This window comes from Chlorocebus sabaeus, chromosome 13 (assembly GCF_047675955.1).
Source record: "Chlorocebus sabaeus isolate Y175 chromosome 13, mChlSab1.0.hap1, whole genome shotgun sequence".
Taxonomy (NCBI): Eukaryota; Metazoa; Chordata; class Mammalia; order Primates; family Cercopithecidae; genus Chlorocebus; species Chlorocebus sabaeus.
Window position 1 is genome coordinate 56,648,536 of NC_132916.1, and position 21,924 is coordinate 56,670,459.

The following is a 21,924-nucleotide window of genomic DNA, read 5'->3' on the forward strand; positions in this document are numbered from 1 at the left end:
ATATCAAGTACAAGTACAAGAGGTCAGAAAAGAAGTTAAGCTGCTTTCCAAAGCAGTGTTTAGCTTTTCCTCAGCTACAGGAACACAGGTGTTGCTGCCAGAACACAGGTGTTGTGAAATCCACCCCTAAAAGCCAAAATGGGAAAGGAAAAGACTCACATCAACATTGTCATCATTGGGCTTGTAGATTTGGTCAAGTCCACCCCTACTGATCTAAACATGTGGTGGGACTGACAAGAGACCTTCTGCAAAATGTGAGCAGGAGGCTGCTGAGATGGGAAAGGGTTCCTGGGTCTTGTATAAACAGAAAGTATGCCTGGGTCTTGTATAAACAGAAAGCTGAGTGTGAACAAGGTATCACAAGTGATATCTCTCTGTGGAAATTTGAGGCCAGTAAGTGTTATGTGACCATCACGAGACTTTATCAAAAACTTGATTATAGGCACATCCCAGGTAGAATGCGCTGTCTTGATTGTTGCTGCTGATACTGGTGAATTTGAAGTTGCCATCTCTAAGAATGGTCAGACCCCTGAGCACACCCTTCTGGCTTGCATGCCAGATGTGTAACAAGTAATTGTTGTCATTTACAAAATATATTTCACTGAGCCACCCTATAGCAGAAGAGACACGAGGGAATTGCTAAGGAAGTCGGCACTTACATTAAGAAAATGGGGGCCGGGCGCAGAGGCTCACGCCTGTAATCCCAGCACTTTGGGAGGCCGAGGTGGGTGGATCATGAGGTCAGGAGATCAAGACCATCCTGGCTAACATGGTGAAAACCCGTCTCTACTAAAAATACAAAAACTGAGCCGGGCGTGGTGGTGGGCGCCTGTGGTCCCAGCTACTAGGTTGGCTGAGGCAGGAGAATGGCGTGAACCTGGGAGGCGGCGCTTGCAGTGAGCCCAGATCGCGCCACTGCACTCCAGCCTGGGCCACAGAGCGAGACTCCACCTCAAAAAAAGAAAAAAGAAAATGAGCTACAACCCTGACACTGCAGCATTTGTGCCAACTTCTGGTTGGGATGGTGGCAACATGCTGGAGCCATGTGATCACAGGCCTTGGTTTAAGGGATAGAAAGTTTAGGATAAAGATGGCAATGCTGCTTGAAGCTCTGGACTCCATCCTACCACCAACTCATGTAATTGACAAGCCCTTGCGTCTGCCCCTCCAGGATGTCTACGAAATTTGGGATATTGGCACTATCCCTGTGGGCCAAGTGGACACTGGGGTTCTCAAACCTGTATCATGCACACTCTGCTCCAGTCAACATTACAACTGAAGTAATGTCTGTTAAAATGCACCATGAAGCTTTGAGTGAGCTCCTCCTGGAGACAATGTGGGCTTTAATGTCAAGAACGTATCTGTCAAAGCTGTTCATTGTGGCAACATCACTGATGAAAGCAAAACCACCTACCTGTAGAAGCAGCAGGGTTCACTGCTTGGGTGATTATCCTGCATCCTCCAGAGCGAATCACACTGGCTGTGTATGCCCCATACTGGATTGTCACATGGCTCACACTGCTTGCAAGTTTGCTGAGCTGAGGAAAAGGTTGACCAATGTTCTTGTAAGAAGCTGGAAGATGGTCCTTAAATTCTCGAAAATGGGTGATGATAACTATCGTTGATATAGTTCCTGTCAGGCCCAGGTGTGCTGAGAGATTCTCTGACTATGCTCCTCCAGGTCATTTTGCTGTTCATGATATGAGATAGACAGTTGCTGAAGGTGTCTTTAGAGCAGTGGCTGCTGGAGCTGGCAAAGTCACTGAATCTGCCGGGGAAGTTCAAAAGGCTAAATGAACAGTATCTTTAATACTTTTCACTCAATTTTTTTTTTTTTTTTTTTTTTTTTTTGAGATGGGGTCTTGCTCTGTCACCCAGGCTGGAGTACAGTGGCACCATCATGGCTCACTGCAGCCTCAACCTCCTGGGCTCAGGTGATCCTCCCATCTCAGCCTCCCAAACAGCTGGGACCACAAACCTGTGCCATCACACCAATCTATTTTTTTTTTTTTTTTTTTTTGGAGATGAGGTCTTGTTATGTTGCCCAGGATAGTCTCGAACTCCTGAGCTCAAGTGATCCTCTCACGTCGGCACCCTAGTCTTAATCAATGGTGGAAGAACAATCTCAGAAGTGTTTGTTTCAATCAGCCATTTAAGTTTAACAGTAAAAGACTGGTTAATAATGCATCATAAAACTTCAGAAGGAAAGAATGTTTTGCAGACCATTTTGTTTTTGTTTTCGTGTGGCAGTTTTATTAGTTCTTAAAATCGTTACTTTTTAATGGAAACACCTTGATCAAAAATCTATCACAGAATTTTGAGACCTATTAAAACAAAGTTTAATGAGAAAAAAAGTTATAGCAGAATAATCAACTTAGAATGGAACATTTTGTCACCAGCTGATGATAAGTAACTACATCGCTGAAGAAGTTTACATCATATTCAGTAGTGAATCTAATATTATAGATGGAATACTACCAATAAAAATATTTTACTATTTTGAAAAATCTGTCAACTGTAATACATATAACGGGCATTGTACATCCATCTGCAATTAAAATATGTTCATGTAAATTCTTTTGAATAAAGTTTATATGGCATCACTTCCTAAAAAGCTTTTTCAGCATTCTATTTTCCTTTTAATACATCATATGGGAGTAAATTTCAAAATCTCTTAATCTTTGTCCTGTTCTGTTTATTTCTCCTTACAAATTTGCGGTGACCTCAAAGTCTTCCTAAGCATTGAGAAAGGCTTCTTTTCAACAGGATGGTTTAAAACTAAGTTTGCTAAATAACATGATTGCCATCACACCATTGGCACCAACACCCATAGCAGACATCACTAATTAAAGAAGTAATTTCTCCTGCAGAGTATAGATTACACTCAGCTGTGGAGCTCCAGACAGCTAGGAAAACCTATCTCTTGAACTGGTTATAGAGTTGAAGGAAGTCAATTCAGTTCTCCAAAGTCCCTCTCATTGTCTTATAATGGTGGTCTCTATTCTATCACAATCACTGTGAAGGTTTGTAATGCCCAGTTTGAGAAACGTGGTCATGACGTGATTCGCAGATGCTCTTCCATAGTTCTGTAAGAAGAAGGAAAAAGTTTTTACCTCTCCAATTTTATGAGCCAGAGAATTTTCCAGAATATTAATAGTACTGGAAGAGACCCTGAACAGTTAGTGCCGTGGCAGGAGGGTCCAAACGGCTGTAGAAGCAGCACATTCTGTTCCTTTTCATCACCAGCCAGCCAGACCAAATAAGAGTGGGTCTCCTCTCCTCTCCGGAGCCACATTCCAGCCTGGACAGGGGAGGTGCCCCCGACACACAGAGTTTCCTACTAGGAAATGAGCTAAAATTAACCGAAGTTCCTCAAGTCCTGGCTGGGGAGGTAGCACAGTCAGCAGAGCTCCCTGTTCCTTCCTCAGCACACTGCTTTCCTTACTATCTCTGGGGCAAGTTGTCTTTGGCTTCTTGAAGGATTTATACTTGTCGTGTCTTAAATGTGTAACTCGCTAGTAATGAGCCAATAGTGGAAATTTCAGTGAACAGAGCTTTTTACTCCAGTAATTCCAAGTGTGAACTACAAATAGAAAGGTTCTTTTTGTGAAATTTTCCTCTACAGGCCCTATCTGGTGTTTGCACCCTGAGTCCTAAGAAAGCTAACATGGAAATAAAGCCTCCCAGTGTTTGTGTCTGTTATCTATATGGCCTCCTAACTAATATTGCCCTTCTAAGACAAAAGTGCCTTCCTTTCCAATAAGCTTTCTGCAGGGAGAATGCAGTGAAGGAGCCGGATCCTCTGAGACCAGTTCAGAGGTACCTCCTCTCCCACACAGCCTGGTGCAGCTGGGGCCGGAAGGCAGGAAGCATGCCCCATGGGATAGCAGTTGCGGTCCTGCAGGCTCCCTAAGAATGGCATTTGGTCTCCTCAGAGAGGTTGTTAAAGTCATGTTAGACCTCTAATGAATTTCCTCACCTACCCCAGGCTGACTCCAAGCCCCAGCACAAACTTTTCACTTTGGATCTCCTCCCCTCACCCACAATCCCTTTGGCCTGAGATGACTTCCTGCCCTCTGGTCAAGACTGGCCCTGGTGCCCTCGCCTCTCCATTACCAGGCTCTCTCCGGTGTCCCATGCAGACCCACAGACAGTCTTGCCTTCTGCTGACAAAACATGCCAGTGCTCTGTGATCCTTCCTCTCCTTGGCTCTAGTCTCTTTCTGGATGTCTTCAAATCAAGATTCCGCTTCCTAGAAAGCAGGAAGGTGGGCCAAAGTATAACAATATGGCTGCCGGTCGAGCTACGTGGCAGGAGAGAAGGGTACGTGGGGTCAGAGGCACAGCCTGGGGAGCGCTATTCCTCACTTGCCTCCTAATCTTGGGCAAATCTGTCACCTGCTCTGAGGCTTTGTTTTTTCATCTTAAAAAAGATTATACTCATACCCCAGGAGTAATTAAATATTCTATTCAAGGCATTCAGTACTGGGCTGGCAACAGGGTGCTTCTCGGTATTAGCATTACTTGTTAACAGTGGCATTTATCGAAGTGTCTCCTGAAGAATCTAATCTCATGATTCACTGTAGTAAATAGGGTTTATATTCAAATATGCTTGGGAAATGTGAACTGTGAACTGAAGCTTACCCCAGGCCATATGGAGATTTATAATGATCACAAGTAGTTCTTCCCCTGGGCAAGTTACTTAACTGCTCTCCCTCAATTTTCCCATTCATAACATGAACAGTTTCTTCCTCTTATTATTTTTGTGAGCACTAAATTAGGTGCCATACATTAAACATTTTGCAAAATACCAGCTGTATCACATATGTGCAACAAATGTTAACAAGTAGTATTAGAATTAAGTAGTAGTATTACAATTAAGTAGTATTACAGTTTATACTACTATCGCTGTTTAATGATACTGAAAATTCCTAAAATTAAAAACAACAAATAACACCGTCTTTTTAATGTTGCTGAACTGTTGCAATGTTGCAAACTTCATTTGACCAGGGATGTCTTTTCTGGTGACCAGTGGGAAACACTAGCTAAAGAATTAAACCTTTGAGAGATATTTGGTTTGGAACAAAATGCACTTGAAGATATTGTGTCTTGATCCAAATAAGTTTTCAGCCTCTAGGATTTCCCCCTGAACTCTCCTTGGCATAATGGTTCATGCTGTGGGAGAAGAAATGCTGAAGATGGTGCAGCAGTGTCTGGCTTGTGGGCTTCAGTGTCCAGATAAGAGAGCATCCTAGCAGAGCCCCAAGAACATGGATCTAATGCTCCGACAGAACAGAGTCTAAATCCTCACTGAATATTCTTTATTATTTTGGAGGAGGAAATAAAGTGAAATTATTTAATCTCACGAAACTTCAGTGTTCTCATCTACAACATTAAAAATAATTGTACCTACCTCATAGGATGATTATGTAGTATAGTAAATGGCATGTAAATTAACCTCAATACAGTCTGTCTCCTGTTATTATCATACTGTATTAGTCGTTCTCATGCTGCTAATAAAGACATACCCAAGACTGGGTAATTTATAAAGGAAAGGGGTTTCGTGGACTCACAGTTCCACATGGTTGGGGAAACCTCACAATCATGGCAGAAGGCAAGGAGGAGCAAAGTCACGTCTTACGTGGCAGTAGGCAAGAGCTTGTGCAGGGGAACTCCCATTTATAAAACCATCAGATCTCATGAGACTTATTCATCACCATGAGAACAGTATGGGGAAACTGCCCCCATGATTCAGTTATCTCCACCTGGCCCTGCCCTTGACACATGGGGATTATTACAACTCAAGGTGAGATTTGGGTGGGGACACAGCCAACCCTTATTGTATTATCATTAGGATATTTGTTATTATTATTGCAGATTCTCTGCCTGACTGGTATGTAACCTTTCACGTGGTACGTTTGTATGTCTGGAAATTCCTTACAGCTTTTCAGGGTTGAATGAGAAAACGGATGTGAAAAGTGTGGCCTTGGAAAGCACTCACTGGGTAGAACTCCATTCTTTCCCCTGGCTTGCAGGACAGCCAGTATATTTCATTTTTTTTACTGTGCCTCATTGCTTCTTATATGGAGACATTGTTTTGACCAGACTATAAATCCTGAAAAACAGATTGAAAATTTCCTCCCCTTGCTCTACCGTTCTGTAAGTACCTGGAATATGCTGAGCTTATAGGAGAGTATCAGATTCACTGCATGCGAGGAATAATGGAAAGTCAGGTATTAAAGCTGACCAGTGTGGGAGAAAGTTTCAAACTACCATCTTTCTAGAATCCTTCAAATTAAAACCAAAGAGAAAAGCACATAAAGAGACTCTTGTCTGGCTTTGTGTCCCAGAAACAGGCACCACCTCTTCTGTGGAAAAGGGCAAATTTAACTCTTGGCATGCTTTATTCTTTCTGAATTATTCCTTTTTTGGGGGGGTTGGCCTGTGGGGGGACTTTGTCACCCAGACTGGAGTGCAGTGGCACAATCTCAGCTCACTGCAACTGCTGTCTCCTGGAAAGCAAGGACTTCAACTTCTAGTATAATAAACTTTCTTTAAGAATACTTAAAATATAGAAATTAATGTGCGCAGCTTTGCCTAACCCATCTATTTCATGAGAAGGACCATATCTGAACTCTAGCAGATGGATAATATAATGTGAAGTTTCTTATTTATTTAAAAAATCAACGGTACCAATGTGTTTCCATTATGCCACACACTGGCTAAGCATTCAGTTTCTTGAGACTGAAATATTTAATTTAGCAGCATTTCTTACAAGTGGACATGAATAATGAATTTGGGCCCATTTTATTATTTGTTTAATTGTTTCAGTTTGAGGTGAATAGAAATATGTGGCTATGTCACTTTTTTCAATATACTCCATGAATGTACGCAAGACACTGTGAAGGAAACACTGGGTCCAAAAGCAATACTTCCTAACAAATTTATTTTAAAAAGCTGTAGTAAGATAACATTTCGTGTCTTTATTATGTAATAATAATAGTAAATCCTATTAGTATTGCATTTGAGATTCCTATGCAGATCCTCAAATGTCCACCCAAGCATATGGCAATATTGAAGTCCTCCTTTAAGTCTTTGGGTTGTTTTAGGAAAGAATTTACCACTCTCTTTGCAAAGTGCCAGATCTACCAGAAGAGGGCACTGTGCTCCTAATTCACTCCAAAAGAAGCAAACATTCTCACTTTGCGAAACAGCACCGTGTCCTGTCTTATCCCAGAAGATCCCAAGGGTGCAAAAGGAATGTTTACACCACGCGTCTATTGCATTTGGATGGAGATGAAACAGGGAAGCCGCAATGAGTTCAATACTTCCAAAGGCAAGAAAACAAAGGTGACAACTATTTACTAGTTTGTCACCACTTCAAGTCATTTTTCGTCCATGCCACACGATGGCGCCTCTTCATCAATTATAGCTGCGCTCCCGCAGGGAGCCCGCAGCACCTTAAGTCCTAAAACTTGGCGTTGACAATCAGCACTGTCATTTTGAAAATAGAAATTGTTGTTTACATAAGTAGAAGCTTTATGGAGAAACTTTGTAACAGCTTAGTTTTCTTTTTTTCCTCTACTTATAAAAATTTTCTTCTTTTAGAGAATGCTTTCCTGTTAGAGATGATCAAGTGTTGGTTCAATGAAACAGAGAGCTATTTTCACCGTATCTGGGGGATTTTCACTAGTCCCTGAACAGAGTCTCCATTCAGTGTAGAGAATTCTCAGCTGCACATTGTCACTTGTTTCCGCTACTAGGTTAAAATTCTCTCAGCGGAACTAAAGGAAAGCTTTATTTTAAGCAATCCATCCATAACAATCCACCTGTCCAAGCCATGAAAAAGATAAAATTTTAAGGAATATAATTGTATTACTCATGTTGCAGTTAGGTTTTCAATTATGAAGAGCTTAGCTGGATAATTTTCTAACTCATAATACTGGCTCTCAATTTTGACTTGTACAGTCTTGTGAGCTTGAGACATTTCTGGGCTGTACTGCAGAACCTGGAGCTGCGGTCTCTCTTTGTCACATTAGAGTGGTGCACTTTCTAGAAAGACAAAAGAAGAGAGCAGCCTGGGTGTCAGTGGGTTTATGTAAGGAATGCAGGCTGATACAATGTCACAATAAGACTACTGATGAGGGCTGGGTGCGGTGGCTCACGCCTGTAATCTCAGCACTTTGGGAGGCCCAGGTGAGTGGATCACCATGAGGTCAGGAGTTCAAGACCAACCTGGGCAACATGGCAAATCCCCGTCTCTACTAAAAAATGGGAAAATTAGCCAGGCGTGGTGGCATGCCCTTGTAATCTCAGCTACTTGGGAGGCTGAGGCAGGAGAATCACTTGAACCCGGGAGGCGGAGATTGCAGGGAGCCGAGATTGTGCCACTGCACTCCAGCCTGGGCAACAACAGTGAAACTCTGTCTCAAAAGCAAAAACAAAAACAAACAAACAAACAAAACCAGACTACTGATGAGTATCTTTAAAAACCCACCACGTTGGTTAGTTAATCAATTGTGAATGCTCTAGGCTCATCCTCTACTATCATGCTTCAGTGGGTATGAGGTGGGGACTGGGAATATTTATTTTTACAAAATGTGCCAGGTGATTCTCCCTCACTTCCAGGTTTGGGGATCACTGAAATAGAAACTATGGTAAAAGAACAGATGAGAGATAAGAAGAACTTGAGTTAAACCTCTAATAGTGAGGATAGCAGGAAGCATTTAAGACACAGGGACAGATAGATTGTGAGGACTGGGTAAATGAATGAAATCTATGAAAATTCCAAGTTTCTGACTATGTGAATGAGAAGACTGTGGTGCCAATTCACTAAAGCAGGAAATAGATAAGAACACAGAATTGTAGAGTAAGATGAGTTCTATTGGGGATGTAATACGTTTGAAATGAGTGCATAACTCCAAATTACTGTGTCTAGTCCAGTTTGGAGGTCGGGAATTATCAATAGACAAATAATGTTGAACCCTCGGGAGAAAACAAAATGCTGAATAGCACTGACATTTAAGCCTGGAAGCTGCTGAATCACAAAAAACATATTTATGGCCAGCTCAGAATTTTTTAAGTTAAAAAATATATTGAAGCCTCTACTTGAGACTTGTATTCTCCAATTTGGCCAGGGATTCCTTTATTTCAAATTTTCTTTTTTTTTTTTTTTTTTTTTTTTTTGAGACGGAGTCTGGCTCTGTCGCCCAGGCTGGAGTGCAGTGGCCGGATCTCAGCTCACTGCAAGCTCCGCCTCCCGGGTTCACGCCATTCTCCTGCCTCAGCCTCCGGAGTAGCTGGGACTACAGGCGCCCGCCACCTCGCCCGGCTAGTTTTTTGTATTTTTAGTAGAGACGGGGTTTCACCGTGTTCGCCAGGATGGTCTCGATCTCCTGACGTCGTGATCCGCCCGTCTCGGCCTCCCAAAGTGCTGGGATTACAGGCTTGAGCCACCGCGCCCGGCCAAATTTTCTTACAATCAACAACAATGCTGGCTCACATCACCTTCTAGACCACCACAGTTACTGAGTTTGCCAGCCCAGATATAAGGAGTGGACAGGGTTTGAGAAAAACTGAAAGATTGGGAAACAATGAGGAGAGAGAACATAACCAGGGGAGAAAAGTATGAAGCAGAAAGAAGGTTGCAGCAATCGCTCTGTTGAATGCAACAGAGAAGTTCAATGAGACTGGTCTCAGAAGCAATTTGACTTTTCATCTAATAATTCATGAAAGAGATGCATTTATTCAACAAATGTCTGTTGAGCACCTTCTCTGAACCTGGTAGTATGTTAGGACCAAGTGAGACGACAATAAACAAGATAGATGTAATTGATGTCTTTGTAAAATTTATAGGCCAGAGACCATAGAAAATATAGAGGGGATATACAGAGATGAAACCTATGAAAAATGTGAGTGCCTGATGCTATCAGGGAATAGACGAAGAGTGCCCGGAACAGTCTCCTGGAGGAAAGGACTTCTGCTGGCCCCTTCTGCTTGGGTATCCGGCTTCCTATGGCTAGGACCAATCTGGCTTAGCCTTTGGCTTTCTGCTCTTCTTTGGCTCTGCACTCTCCTGGTCTTAGTGTTGCTTTTAAACCAGGCCCCATCAAATGGGTGGAATCTTTGTATTCCTGCCCTGGACCCAAGGAACCCCATTAACCAGGTAGATAAACTTTCCCCTTCTTTTATGAAAAGAGGAAGAATTCCAGTGGAAATCAAGTCATTTCAGATATTAAGCCATATGAGCTTTTTGACATGCAAGCTTATCAGTTTCATGAATATTAATTTAGGATGCTACACATTGGCACCTAGAAGTCTGAAATGAGGAGACAGAGCTGAGATTATAGGAAAGCCAAGGCTGATAGGATTCACAGGAAGAGTATGAGAGAGGAGATAGATGCACGGAGAGAAAATTCCAGGAGTTTTCCTCATTAGGTATTCAGTTGACTACGAATCATTTCATGTGGAAGCCAGGGAGAAAACCACCTGAAAGGACTAGAGGAAACAGTGCCTTGAAGTCACATAAGCTGAGAATAATGCTAGCGCCTGTTCACAACAGCCAGAGTGGAAATATCGCGATTTATCAGGTAGAATACTGAGATGAGTTTTGCTTCAGTGGTGGGAAACAATTAACCCTAGACTAAATGCTGCAATTTTCACCAACAAAGCATAAAAGTAGATTTGAGGATTAAACTGTTTCCAAGTAACTTGAGTGTTCCAGAATAAAGTTCAAGAATATTTATTGTAATATAAAAACATCTGGCAACCAACATGGTAAATCTTTAAATGTCTGGCATTCAGTTAAAAATTACTGCAAAGAAGCAGGAAAATAGAGTCCATAATGAGAGAAAAAAAGTCAGTCAGTTGAAACTGATGTAAAGATGTCAAAGTGATCGAATTAGTAGACAAGGGCATTATAATAGTTATTATAATATTTATAATATAATATAACATATTTCATATGTTAAAGACACTAGCAGAAAGACACTAGCAGAAAGATTGGGCATGGTAAAGAGAAACATAGACAATATTTTAAAATTCAGTTAAAATTTGTAAAAATAAAAATTACAATGTCTTTGATGAAAAGCACATTGGATGGGTACACTTCCTGATGATATTGCTGGAGAAAAGATTGAATTTAAAGACAGCTATAAAGACTTTGCAAAATGAAACACAGTGAGAAAAAAGACAAAACAAATAAATAAAACACCACTTAAGTATGAAACAATGTCAAGGTGCCAAATGTATTAATTGGAATCTCTGAAGGAGGAGGATAGCATTAGAAAAAAAACTTGAAAAAAATCATAGCCAAAATTTTCCGAATATAATGAAAAATATAAAACCTTGATCTGGGAACCTCGAGCACAAGAAACATGAAAAAAGTTACAACCAGCATATCATAATCCAATTGTTTCATACTAATGGTCAATAGAAAGCAGAGAAAATACCCATTACATGCAAAAGAATAAAGATAATGATGACAAAATATTTTTATCAGAAACAATACAAAAGAGTAATATCTTTAAAACACTGAAAGAAAAAACTGTGTCTAGAATTTGCTACCTGGCAAATATATTTTTCAAAAATAAGGTGAAGTAAAGATTTTTTAGAATACAAAAGCCAAAAGAATTTATTACTAGTGGACTTTCACTACAAGAAATGTTAAAGGAAGTCTGACAAGCAGAAGGAAAATGATACCAGATAGAAACTTGGATCCTGCACAAAGGAATGAAGATCATCACATAGTTGCTAATTGCATGAATTAAAATAAAGGCTTTTGCATATTATTTACATTTATTTACAGATAATACACCTTAAAGCAAAAATATGTGTCATGGGGTTTATAACACATGAAGAAGTAAAATATATGACAAAAGTATCAAGAAGGTCTGAAGAGAAGAAATGGGATTTACTGTTGCAAGTTTTTGTGTGTAAAATAGTAAAATATGACTTGTAGGTAGACTGTGATAAGTTAAAGTTACACATTCTAAACCCTTCAACAACCACTAAAATAAACACAACTAAGAATCACAGTCAGCCAACAAAGGAAATAAAATGGAACTATACATAACACTCAATCCAAAATAAAGCAGAAAAGAGAACAAAGGACGAACATACCAAACAGAAAACAAGATGATAAATTTTAACCCAACCATATCAATAATTGTATTAAATATAAATGGCCTAAATACCCCCAATTAAGGAACAAGTTACCAGATTATCTTTTTAAGAAAATCAAGACCCAACTATGTACTGCCCCAAAGAAAGTCACTTTAAATACGAAGATAGAAATCAGTTAAAAGGATTGAAAAATATATAGCACTATTCAATATCAACTTACTACATGATAGTTATTTTGTTATGAACAGGTGGCAGCCTGTTCATAACTGTAAGACAGATGAAAAGAAAACTTTATTTTGTTAGCATATAATCACATTTTATAGCATCTACTAAAAGAAATGAAGCTCCTAAATTGGAGAGCAGCAGTTTGCATTGTTGATTCCAGACACCAAGAGAAAACACTGTTACTCCTTTGTCCCAATATATACTGATAGAATTCTTCAAATGATGCTTAAGTTGGTAAGAAAGACAATTTCTATAGAAACTGAGAAGATCTGGTCTTTCTTTGGAAAACTGTTCTTTAGAAGTTCCATCGACCCTAGCAGTGACACTGGGATGCAGGAGCAGCCTTAGGGAATCCGGAGTGACCCTCGAAGTTCCAGCCAAGGTGGGTCAAAGGCAGGAAAAGCAGTTCAAAGGGCTCCACTGATAAAAAGACACCTGCAGCTTCTGTCCTCAGTGTGAGTGCAGTTAACCCTGAGCTGGAGCCGAGCTAACTAACGTTCTAGATTGTTTCCTAACTCTCACCCTGAAATGAAACACCCTCCTAACACCTTGTGCTTTTCCACTGAGAACAGATCATAATTCTAATAAATTATTTGTGTGATTTTTTTCCAACATATACATAGTGAATTATTTTTACTTTCATTATTTAAAAAATATGCATGTATACTTTTTATTTTGGAATAGTTTCTCACAAGAAGTTGAAAAATTAATACAGATAACTCTTGAGTATCCTTCTCTAGCTTCCCCTCATGATAACATATTAAAAGCAATTAAAATGACATTGGTACAATAAAATTAAACTATTGTGGTGGGGGCAGGAGGCAGTGTAGGTTACATAATTCTATGAAATGTTATCACCTAAAACACAGTCATGTAACTAGCACTACAGTCAAGATATAGAACTCTTCCACTATGTAGGGTCCTCCAGTTCCCCTGATTTCTTTCTGTGTCCTGATCAAAAATCACAGAATGAGTCAGGCACTGTGGCTCATGTCTGTAATCCCAGCACTTTGGGAGGCCGAGGCAGGAGGATTACTTGAGGCTGGGAGTTCTAGACCAGCCTGAACAACATAGTAAGACCCTATCTCTACAAATTTTTTTTTTTTTTTTTTTTTTTTTTTTTTTTTTTTTTTTTTAGTTGATGGGCATGGTGACATTCACCTGTAGTCCCAGGTACTCAGGAGGCTGAGGTAGGAGGATCACATGAACTCAGGAGGTTGAGTCAAGGCTGCAGCGAGCTATGATTGTGCCACTTCACTCCAGCCTTGGTGATAGAGCGAGACCCTGTCTCTATTTAAAACAATAAAAAAAACACAGAGTGCCTTGACCTCTCTGTGGCACAGACAGCTGCAGGTTTTTCCCAGCAGGTTTGAACCTGAATCGGAGCCGTAAACATTTTCAGGTACTGACTTCAGGCACTGAAAGGTATCTAGGCTGTTGCCCAAAGAAACTGGTCCTGGCTCTGAGCCAAATTCCTTTAATTTAATTAAACTCCCTACCCTGATCCCCTTGCTACAGACATACCCAGGCAGAACACTCCCTTTTTCTCACCGTATGTAAGCAGGTTCCCTTAATAAATGCTTTGCACTGATCACTGAGCGTTTAGTGCTTCTCTCTTTGGAACCCCAACCAGCCCCCTCTCTGGACAGTTTGGGGCTCTCCCTTGTGGGAACTCCCCAGCACTGCTTCTGGGAAGATGCCAGCTGTGGGTTCAATAGGGCAAAAGACACTACCACAAAGAGACTTCCTCATTTTATTTCTTTATAATCAAACCCTAGCCCAACCTAGTCCCTGGCAACTACTCGTATGTTCTCCATGGCTATATTTTGTCACTGTGATAATATTATACAAATGGAATCATATCTTATGTAACCTATTGAGATTGTCTTTTTCATTTAGTGTAATGCCTTTGAGAACTATCCAAGTTGTTTTGTGTGTCAATGGTTCATTCATTTTTTATTGCTGAGTAATATTTCATTGGTTGCATGTACTCCAGTTTGTTTATCCATTCATCCATTGAAGAACATCTGGTTGGTTACCAGCTTTCAGCTATTATTTTAAAAGCTGCTATGAGGATTCATAAAGGTTTATATATGAACATAAGGTTTCACTTCTCTAGTGTAAATACTCAGGGGTATGATGGTTGTGTTGTACAGTAAATATATGCTTAATTTTATAAGGTACTGTAAACCTTATTTCAAAGTGGCTGTACTATTTTATATTCCCACCTGCAACGTGTGAGAAATCTACAAATTACTACTTCATGTCTCATCAGCATTTTCCAGTATTTTGTTTGTTTGTTTTAGTCATTCTGGTATATGAATAGTAGTAGTTGTGTGATTATTGTTCATTATTTTTCTCTCCAATGGTGCTGTCAGTTCTAGAAGGTCAGAAAATGTGTATTATTTATGGCCTGGCAAACACTGACATTCAATAAATATGTACTGTCTAGCTGAGGGAGTGCAAATAAAAGACAGGGAAATGAATGGAGAAATGGAGCAGTAGAAAGGAAGGGTGGGGAGGAAACAAGGAAGAAGGAAAGACTGGTGAGGAATCTGTGGGTGTGGGGCCACAGTGTTTGCTCACATTCTAGGCTGCTGCTCTGTCTGTGAGACCAGACTGCTGGGCCCTACAGGAATGATGTGTTTCTGTAGCTGCCTGGGCATCTGCCCACACAATGGGACTTACATTCTTTAAAACCAAATAAGGATCTCAATGATATGTCACCTCTTCTGTTCTTTGGTAAAGTCACACCTACCACCAAAAGGGAGAAGGAGCATCTCTTATGTCTTATCCCATAATCTTGCTGCTTAATCAAGTCCATCTCTAGTTGCAGAAGACTGAAAGAAAATGTTTCTCTTGTGTATGGGGGTAGGGGAGAAGGGCATTTTAAAATCTGAATTCTGTTTTCCCTCTTGTTAATCCATGGACTCTCATTTTACACTGGAATAAATATTTTGCTGCTTTTATGGATACCAAGAGAGAATCATTGAATGCAAATCATCTTAAAAATCTTGGATGTGCAGCTTATGCACGAATATAGTGCTAGCATAACAAAAGGGAGAGGAAATTGTCGTAAACTCCTTTTCAGCACCCATTGCCTTTGCAAGCAGTCTTGTTCATTTTTCCCCCCAGAGTATGCCAACCAGTTCATTGCCTCCAGCCTTCCTATCTTCACCACATTCCCACTGTATTTCTTCTCTCTCAGGAAGAAATAACACTAAGATGTAATGTGTTACCTTTCCCATTACCAAATAATGATGATCTACTTTTGGAATTTCAAGTAGCAGCCTGAAATGAGCACGGGTTTATCATCTATCCTGTAGGCTTCTGAGTTCATGAAGCTAAATCACATGAATGGTTATCAATTTTAACAAAGTGAACCCTGCCTGTAAGACATAGCCTCGAGCTAGTCTTATAGTTCTGTTTACTGTGTTTTTCTACCAGCAATAAGATGGTCCATGAAAGGGGTTTATATGGGAAAGCTTGATTTATTTAATCTTACATTACATGCTCTATATCACATTGATACAAAACACTCTAAATTCATATTTTTAAGAGCTATAAAAAGCATATTTATGCTAAGCCCCACTTAGCCTATTGGGCTTTTGGCAATGTACTGTTTAAAAGAAATTTTAAAAACATCCTTGGAGATTATCCAAAACTACACAATTTCATAGCGATTCAACTAATATTTATAATAAAATCACTCTATGCAATTGACTGTGCTAAAAACATTACAGAGGTTGCAAAGAGAAACGTGAAAGCTTTTTGGTTAAATCACATTAGATAGTCTAATATGCATACATTTTAAAATAACTATTTTTAAATGATTTTTTTAAATTAATATTTTATTCTAGCTTCATTGTACTCAGCTCAACTTTAAATCAATCCTTTGTTCATTGTAATGAAGTAAGACAAAGATTTAATGTCAGTTCTTCACATGAGAGTAAGTACTAAAGGTACTATTACCTGGAGACTAAGCATTGTATAACAATTCCAAGTGTTTTTCTGTAGATACGCAGAATTAGCTACGGTACAGAATCAAGATTCTGCTTTTTCACAGACCCTATGCTCACTAATCCCACCTTTCCCTTTCACTCCTGCAGGTCGAGTGCTCAGAATAATAATTTATAAATTAGGTAGAGTCGAATCAATCCAAATAATATAAAATAATATTCTTATTAGAGATGCAAACATATCTTACCTAAAGAAAGATCTTCTAAATTATTGGATGTAAATAAATTCTTCTATATTTAGAAGAATTCTTCCACTTAAACAATTTTTTTAATTACTCCGTTTTTTTTTCTACGAAGTGCATTCTCACCACTGCTCACAATCAGCTTAAGCACTTCTCAAGTTGTTATTAAAGAGTATAGCTTTTTAAAATAACTAATATTTCTAATACAGAAGAATTCATATCTTTTCTATGTTTTCTATTATATAGAAAATATGATAGTTCTAAAAATACCACTAACATTGAGGACAAATACAATGCTTAATTGAACACAATATATATGTCAAAGATTATGACAAGTAAATATGTATACTATATGTGAAAAGAAATTATGCCCCATGGCCCTCAGAACTGATGCTATATCAGCTAAGTAAAGAGGACTCATAAATGAGACTTAAAAATAATGTATAACTATAGTCTGTGTTTTCTTCACTAGATTTTATCATTAGCTTTCTTGTTCACTCATGTATTTCAAGTATGTAGCAGACTGGTTCAAGGGTGAATGATTGATGAAAAGTTAAAAGTATTTAAATGCTGCATATGGATTTCCTGCAGAACCCATATGTACAACCACATGTCAATTAAGCAAAGAACAGACTGTAGGAAATCTCTGTTAACGATAAAAAAATGGAAGATTTTAAAAGAAGGAAAGGGAAAGGTTCTCTATCTAATTAGAAATCACCAAATAAGAGGAGAAAGCTGGCAACTTCCAGAGAGGACTTTGGAGAAATGCATTGCTCATTTCTCCAAGTGCACTGCACATAGACAGCTCCTGACTGGAAAAAGGAAATTGTCATAGTCTACTCCAAACCCTATGATTTTGTCATTTGGAGACAATGGAATATTAAAGAACACAGTTCTTCATACGAGGACTAAATGGTCTATGAAAAGCAATTCCATTCCTGCAAGTCCAGTATCCCATCTGAGTGGTATCCCATGGTGCTTCTGACTCTAGCAAGATTAGCAAATGACTAGGCAAGTTTATTGCAGAATCCTCATTTGACCTGGGAAATTCATTACAGGGAGCCAGTGATGTAAATGCAGAAAATGCAGGGAGTACTAAGGGAAAAAAATTCCTTCACTTTTTCTGTCTATAAAGTACATTCTCACCACTGCTCACAATAGGCAGTTCCTCAAGCTGTTATTAAAATAAAGAAGTATATCTTCTTAAAATAATTAATGGGCTACATAATTAAAAGATTAGCAAAAAAAACCCCGCTTAAAATGATTAGATTAGAATTAATACTGGAAATTAAATTTAAAAACAAAAAATTGAAGATAAAAGAACAAGAAGTTAAAAATCTAAGCACAGTAATCTCAAAATAGAAGGTGAAGTATAAAATGCAAGCTACAACAAACTAACAATTTGGAAAATTTCAAAAGAGGCTTAGAATCATTACAGTAAAAGGTTAGGAGACTTAAGGTTGATCTTAGAGCTCAACCCTCAAGCAGAATTATTTTAAAATTATTTAAAGATTGCATATGGATTTCCTGCAGAACCCATCTGTACAACCACATGTCACTTAAGCAAAGAACAGACGTTAGGAAATCTCTGTTAACCATAAAAATGGGAGATTTAAAAATCTTTAAGAAGCTTAAGGTAATATGAATTTAGAATTAGCAAAAAAATAAAGGCAATAGGCAAAGAAGTAGGTAGGCTGGGAAGGGCCGGGGCGGGTTCTTTGAGAAGTCTAACACCTCCAAGCCAGCGCTGGCAGGATTGATACCAGATATGCAGTAAGCCATCTAATGGCTGTAAGGGAGAATCTCATCCCTTGTTGAATACACAAGGTGCCCCTCTCCCCTTTATTTCTCATATGTTCTTTGTGATGACATTATTTTGATTAGCAATATTTAATGGATTATTAAAAAATAAGAGGGAAACTTGTGTAATTCACGCTTTCATTTTACATTTGTATATTATTCCCCCCAAATTCCTTTTTGTCACATTATATCAATTCCGCAACAAATCTTAAAGAAACGGGAAAAGAAATGCCATTATTAAATAAACCTTAGATTGAGGCCATAGAGTCCTCATGCTATTGTTAATCAAAGGACCATGAAGGGAACCCTACAAAACAGCTTTCATTAAAAGTTGCTTTTTTGCCGGGCGCGGTGGCTCACGCCTGTAATCCCAGCACTTTGGGAGGCCGAGGCAGGCGGATCACGAGGTCAGGAGATCGAGACCATCCTGGCTAACACGGTGAAACCCCGTCTCTACTAAAAAAATGCAAAAAAATTAGCCAGGCGTGGTAGTGGGCGCCGTAGTCCCAGCTACTCGGGAGGCTGAGGCAGGAGAATGGCGTGAACCCAAGAGGCGGAGTTTGCAGTGAGCCGAGATCGAGCCACGGCACTCCAGCCAATACTCTGTCTCAAAAAAAAAAAAAAGTTGCCTTTTTAACATAAGGTCTTCCTTATGGTAAAGCAATTTAGCAACATCAAGGTGACCAAACACGTCACTGCAAATATTTTGTTCTTTGTGATGGACCACCTTTAGAAAGTGAAAAGGCTGTGACTGGTCAGAGAGTCACTTAGAACTCATCTGATGAATTTTGTTTTTTAATTCGTCTGCTTTCATTGTTGGGAAATAAGGCAGGATTTTGAAATTTAGGATTATCTTAAAGAATAAAATTACTTGTGAAATAAAGGTAGTCTGTATCTATAGGTCTGAAATGTTCCAAAGACATGCAGCCTTGTCAACATTTCTTAGATACCTTATTGATGTCAAATAATTCATTTTAGCATTTTCCTTTAGAAAATGGTAAATTGTTTTTTCATTTTTTTCTGTAAGTTGTACCACTCTAGATTAATAAAAAGCAGAGGGCCAGGCACAATGGCTCAAGTCTATAATCCCAGCACTTTGGGAGGCCGAGGAGGATAGATTGCTTGAGCTCAGGAGTTTGAGATGATCCTGGGCAACATAGGGAGACCCTGTCTTTACCAAAAACAGAGAGAAAAAAAAATAGCCAGACATGGTGGTGCACACCTGTGGTCCCAGCTACTCAGGTGGCTGTGGTGGGAGGATTGCTTGAGTCCTCTCTCTTAGTAATAATAATAGTAATAGAGGATGTGTTTGTTTATTGGCAAAATAGCACAGCAAATAAGGAATAGACCATGAACCTAAGTGACAGGCTTATGTCTGTTGGGCTATGTTTTATAGTTGCCCATGAATAGTTTGGAAGTTTCCAAGAACTTGTTAAAGAAACCTGGACATGCTCTGCTCAAAAAGTTGTGTGCCCCAGAGTGTGTTCCTTTGGGAACATTGCTCACCCACAACAGGGGTTTGGTGAAATGAGTTTGAGAAATGTTCCATACTATATAACTCTTCTTGGACTTTCAAATGCACATTATTATATTTAAGACAGAGACGTTATGCAGTAAGCCTGTTTAAGTTTGTAACAGTGTTCCATGACTCTTCATATTTTCCATGGCTCACAGCTCCGGCCTGGGGAGTAATGGATGCTGCCATGAGCCTGTTCAATTGACCATTTTCTACTCATGAAATACCGGTTTGACTATGTTGGATTTAGATACAACTGTCAGTTAAAGTCTTGTAGGGCTAAGATGATCAAAATGATATAAACTAAGTTCATAGTCCAAATAATCGACGGAGAAAGGATGGTCCATGATGATGATGTAAGCTTTCCGTAAAGCTAAATTTATTCAGTTTGAATAACTGATATTTATTTTGAATCCTTCCAATTTGTAAAATGAAATGTTGATGATAGGAGGTTTAGTGTACTCAGCTATGGGGCTTCATCACAGTTGTAAGCCCAACACTGTAGTACAGAGCATGGTTCAACATAAACTCCATACAATTTGTTGATTTATTAAATAAATAATAACTATTCTGTTTAGTATCCTATTTTGCCAAACATATAGTTGACAACCCTATGTTGGTTTGATCATTGTTTTTAAAACTCAAAAACCTTGGAATCATGTGAGTACATGAAAGTCAATTTTACTGAAAATACATATTGCAGCAGAGATGGCTTCCTTTCTGTAGTGTTGTCATTCTACAGGTACCCAGAGAGAGATGACATTCTTAGCCCCTCTTGCATTTCAATGAGACCATGTGATTTATTTTAACCAACATGGTGAAAGTGGAATTGATTTTTGCCCTTTCCAGATCAGGTCCTTCTCTATTAGCAGGCTGAATGCAGATGACCCTGAGGCCCTAGGAATGATAAGGCCACAGGATTCTGGGTCCTGGAACCACCACAAGAAGGAAAGCCAGTGACCAAATGAATCACACACTTTGAGCAATTAATTGAATACAAAATAAACTTCATTGTGTTAAAGCATTGATATTTTGGAATTTGTTTCAGAAACTAGTGTTACCTAACATCTGTATCTTCATCTATATATGAATACACACAGATACACACCTTCACGGACATACACTAGAAGCATATGCACACAAAAGTTAGAAGTGGGGAATAGAATTAACGTATTTTATTTACTAACAGGTTTTATTTATTCTCTGGGCAATAGGATTAACAGATTTTATTATTTAAAAATTATCATACTTGTCTAAATTTCCTTTAGCAAATGGGCATTATTACACATTAGGTTTATAATCAGGGGTCTCCTGATTTATTTTTAAATGATTTCCAACCTGTAACACCTCTTCCTTTTCTCTTCTTTTTTTTTTCTTTTAGTTTTTGGGATTTTTCCTCATTCCCTGGGTCCCTCAAGTCCTCTGTTTTTGGTTTCTTTCTTTCTCTTTCTTTCTTTCTTTCTTTCTTTCTTTCTTTCTTTCTTTCTTTCTTTCTTTCTTTCTTTCTTTCTTTCTTTCTCTCTCTTTCCTTCCTTTCTTTCTTTCCTTCCTTCCTTCCTTTTCCCTTCCTTCCTTCCTTCCTTCCTTCCTTCCTTCCTTCCTTCCTTCCTTCCTTTCTCTCTCTCTCTCTCTCTCTCCAAACTGGAAGCACATCCTATCTTTAGTCTGAACTGACAAACTTGCAGTCATCTTTGCCCTCTCTCAGGGGCATCTGAGGAGTAAGCACCATCCAGTTTCTCTCTTTACCACCTCAAAATGGAGGAATACTGCATAGGGAAGAAAACCTACCTGGATCACTGTGCTGTAGCTGGATCCTTCATGATGTGTTTTGCATTTCTAGCTTTTTATTCTGAAATAATTTCAAACTTAAAAAACTGTGACAATAGTACAAAGAAATCTTATGTTCTCCAACCAGACTCACCCATTCTTATCATTTCACATGTCTCTCTCTGTAGATAGACAAATGCCAGATAGATAGATAGATGATAGATAGATAGATGATAGATAGATAGATAGATAGATAGACAGACAGACAGATAGATAGATAGATAGATAGATAG

General features: G+C 39.0%; 1 protein-coding gene across 2 annotated transcripts in view; it reads right to left on the reverse strand.

Annotated features, from left to right (window-relative positions):
- Positions 1-2,224: 2,224 nt before the first annotated feature.
- MOXD1 (monooxygenase DBH like 1) overlaps positions 2,225-21,924 on the reverse strand; it is a 124,257-nt gene continuing 104,557 nt past the window's right edge. Inside the window, exons 11-12 of one of the 2 annotated variants that reach the window (XM_073022479.1) lie at positions 4,117-4,252; positions 2,225-3,086 (exon numbers count right to left, since the gene is read on the reverse strand). In XM_073022479.1, the coding sequence (XP_072878580.1) occupies positions 2,976-3,086; positions 4,117-4,252 (247 nt within the window). In that variant the 3' untranslated portion in view covers positions 2,225-2,975. The remainder of the gene's footprint in view (positions 3,087-4,116; positions 4,253-21,924) is intronic. The other variant, XM_008007022.3, reaches the window with a different exon arrangement.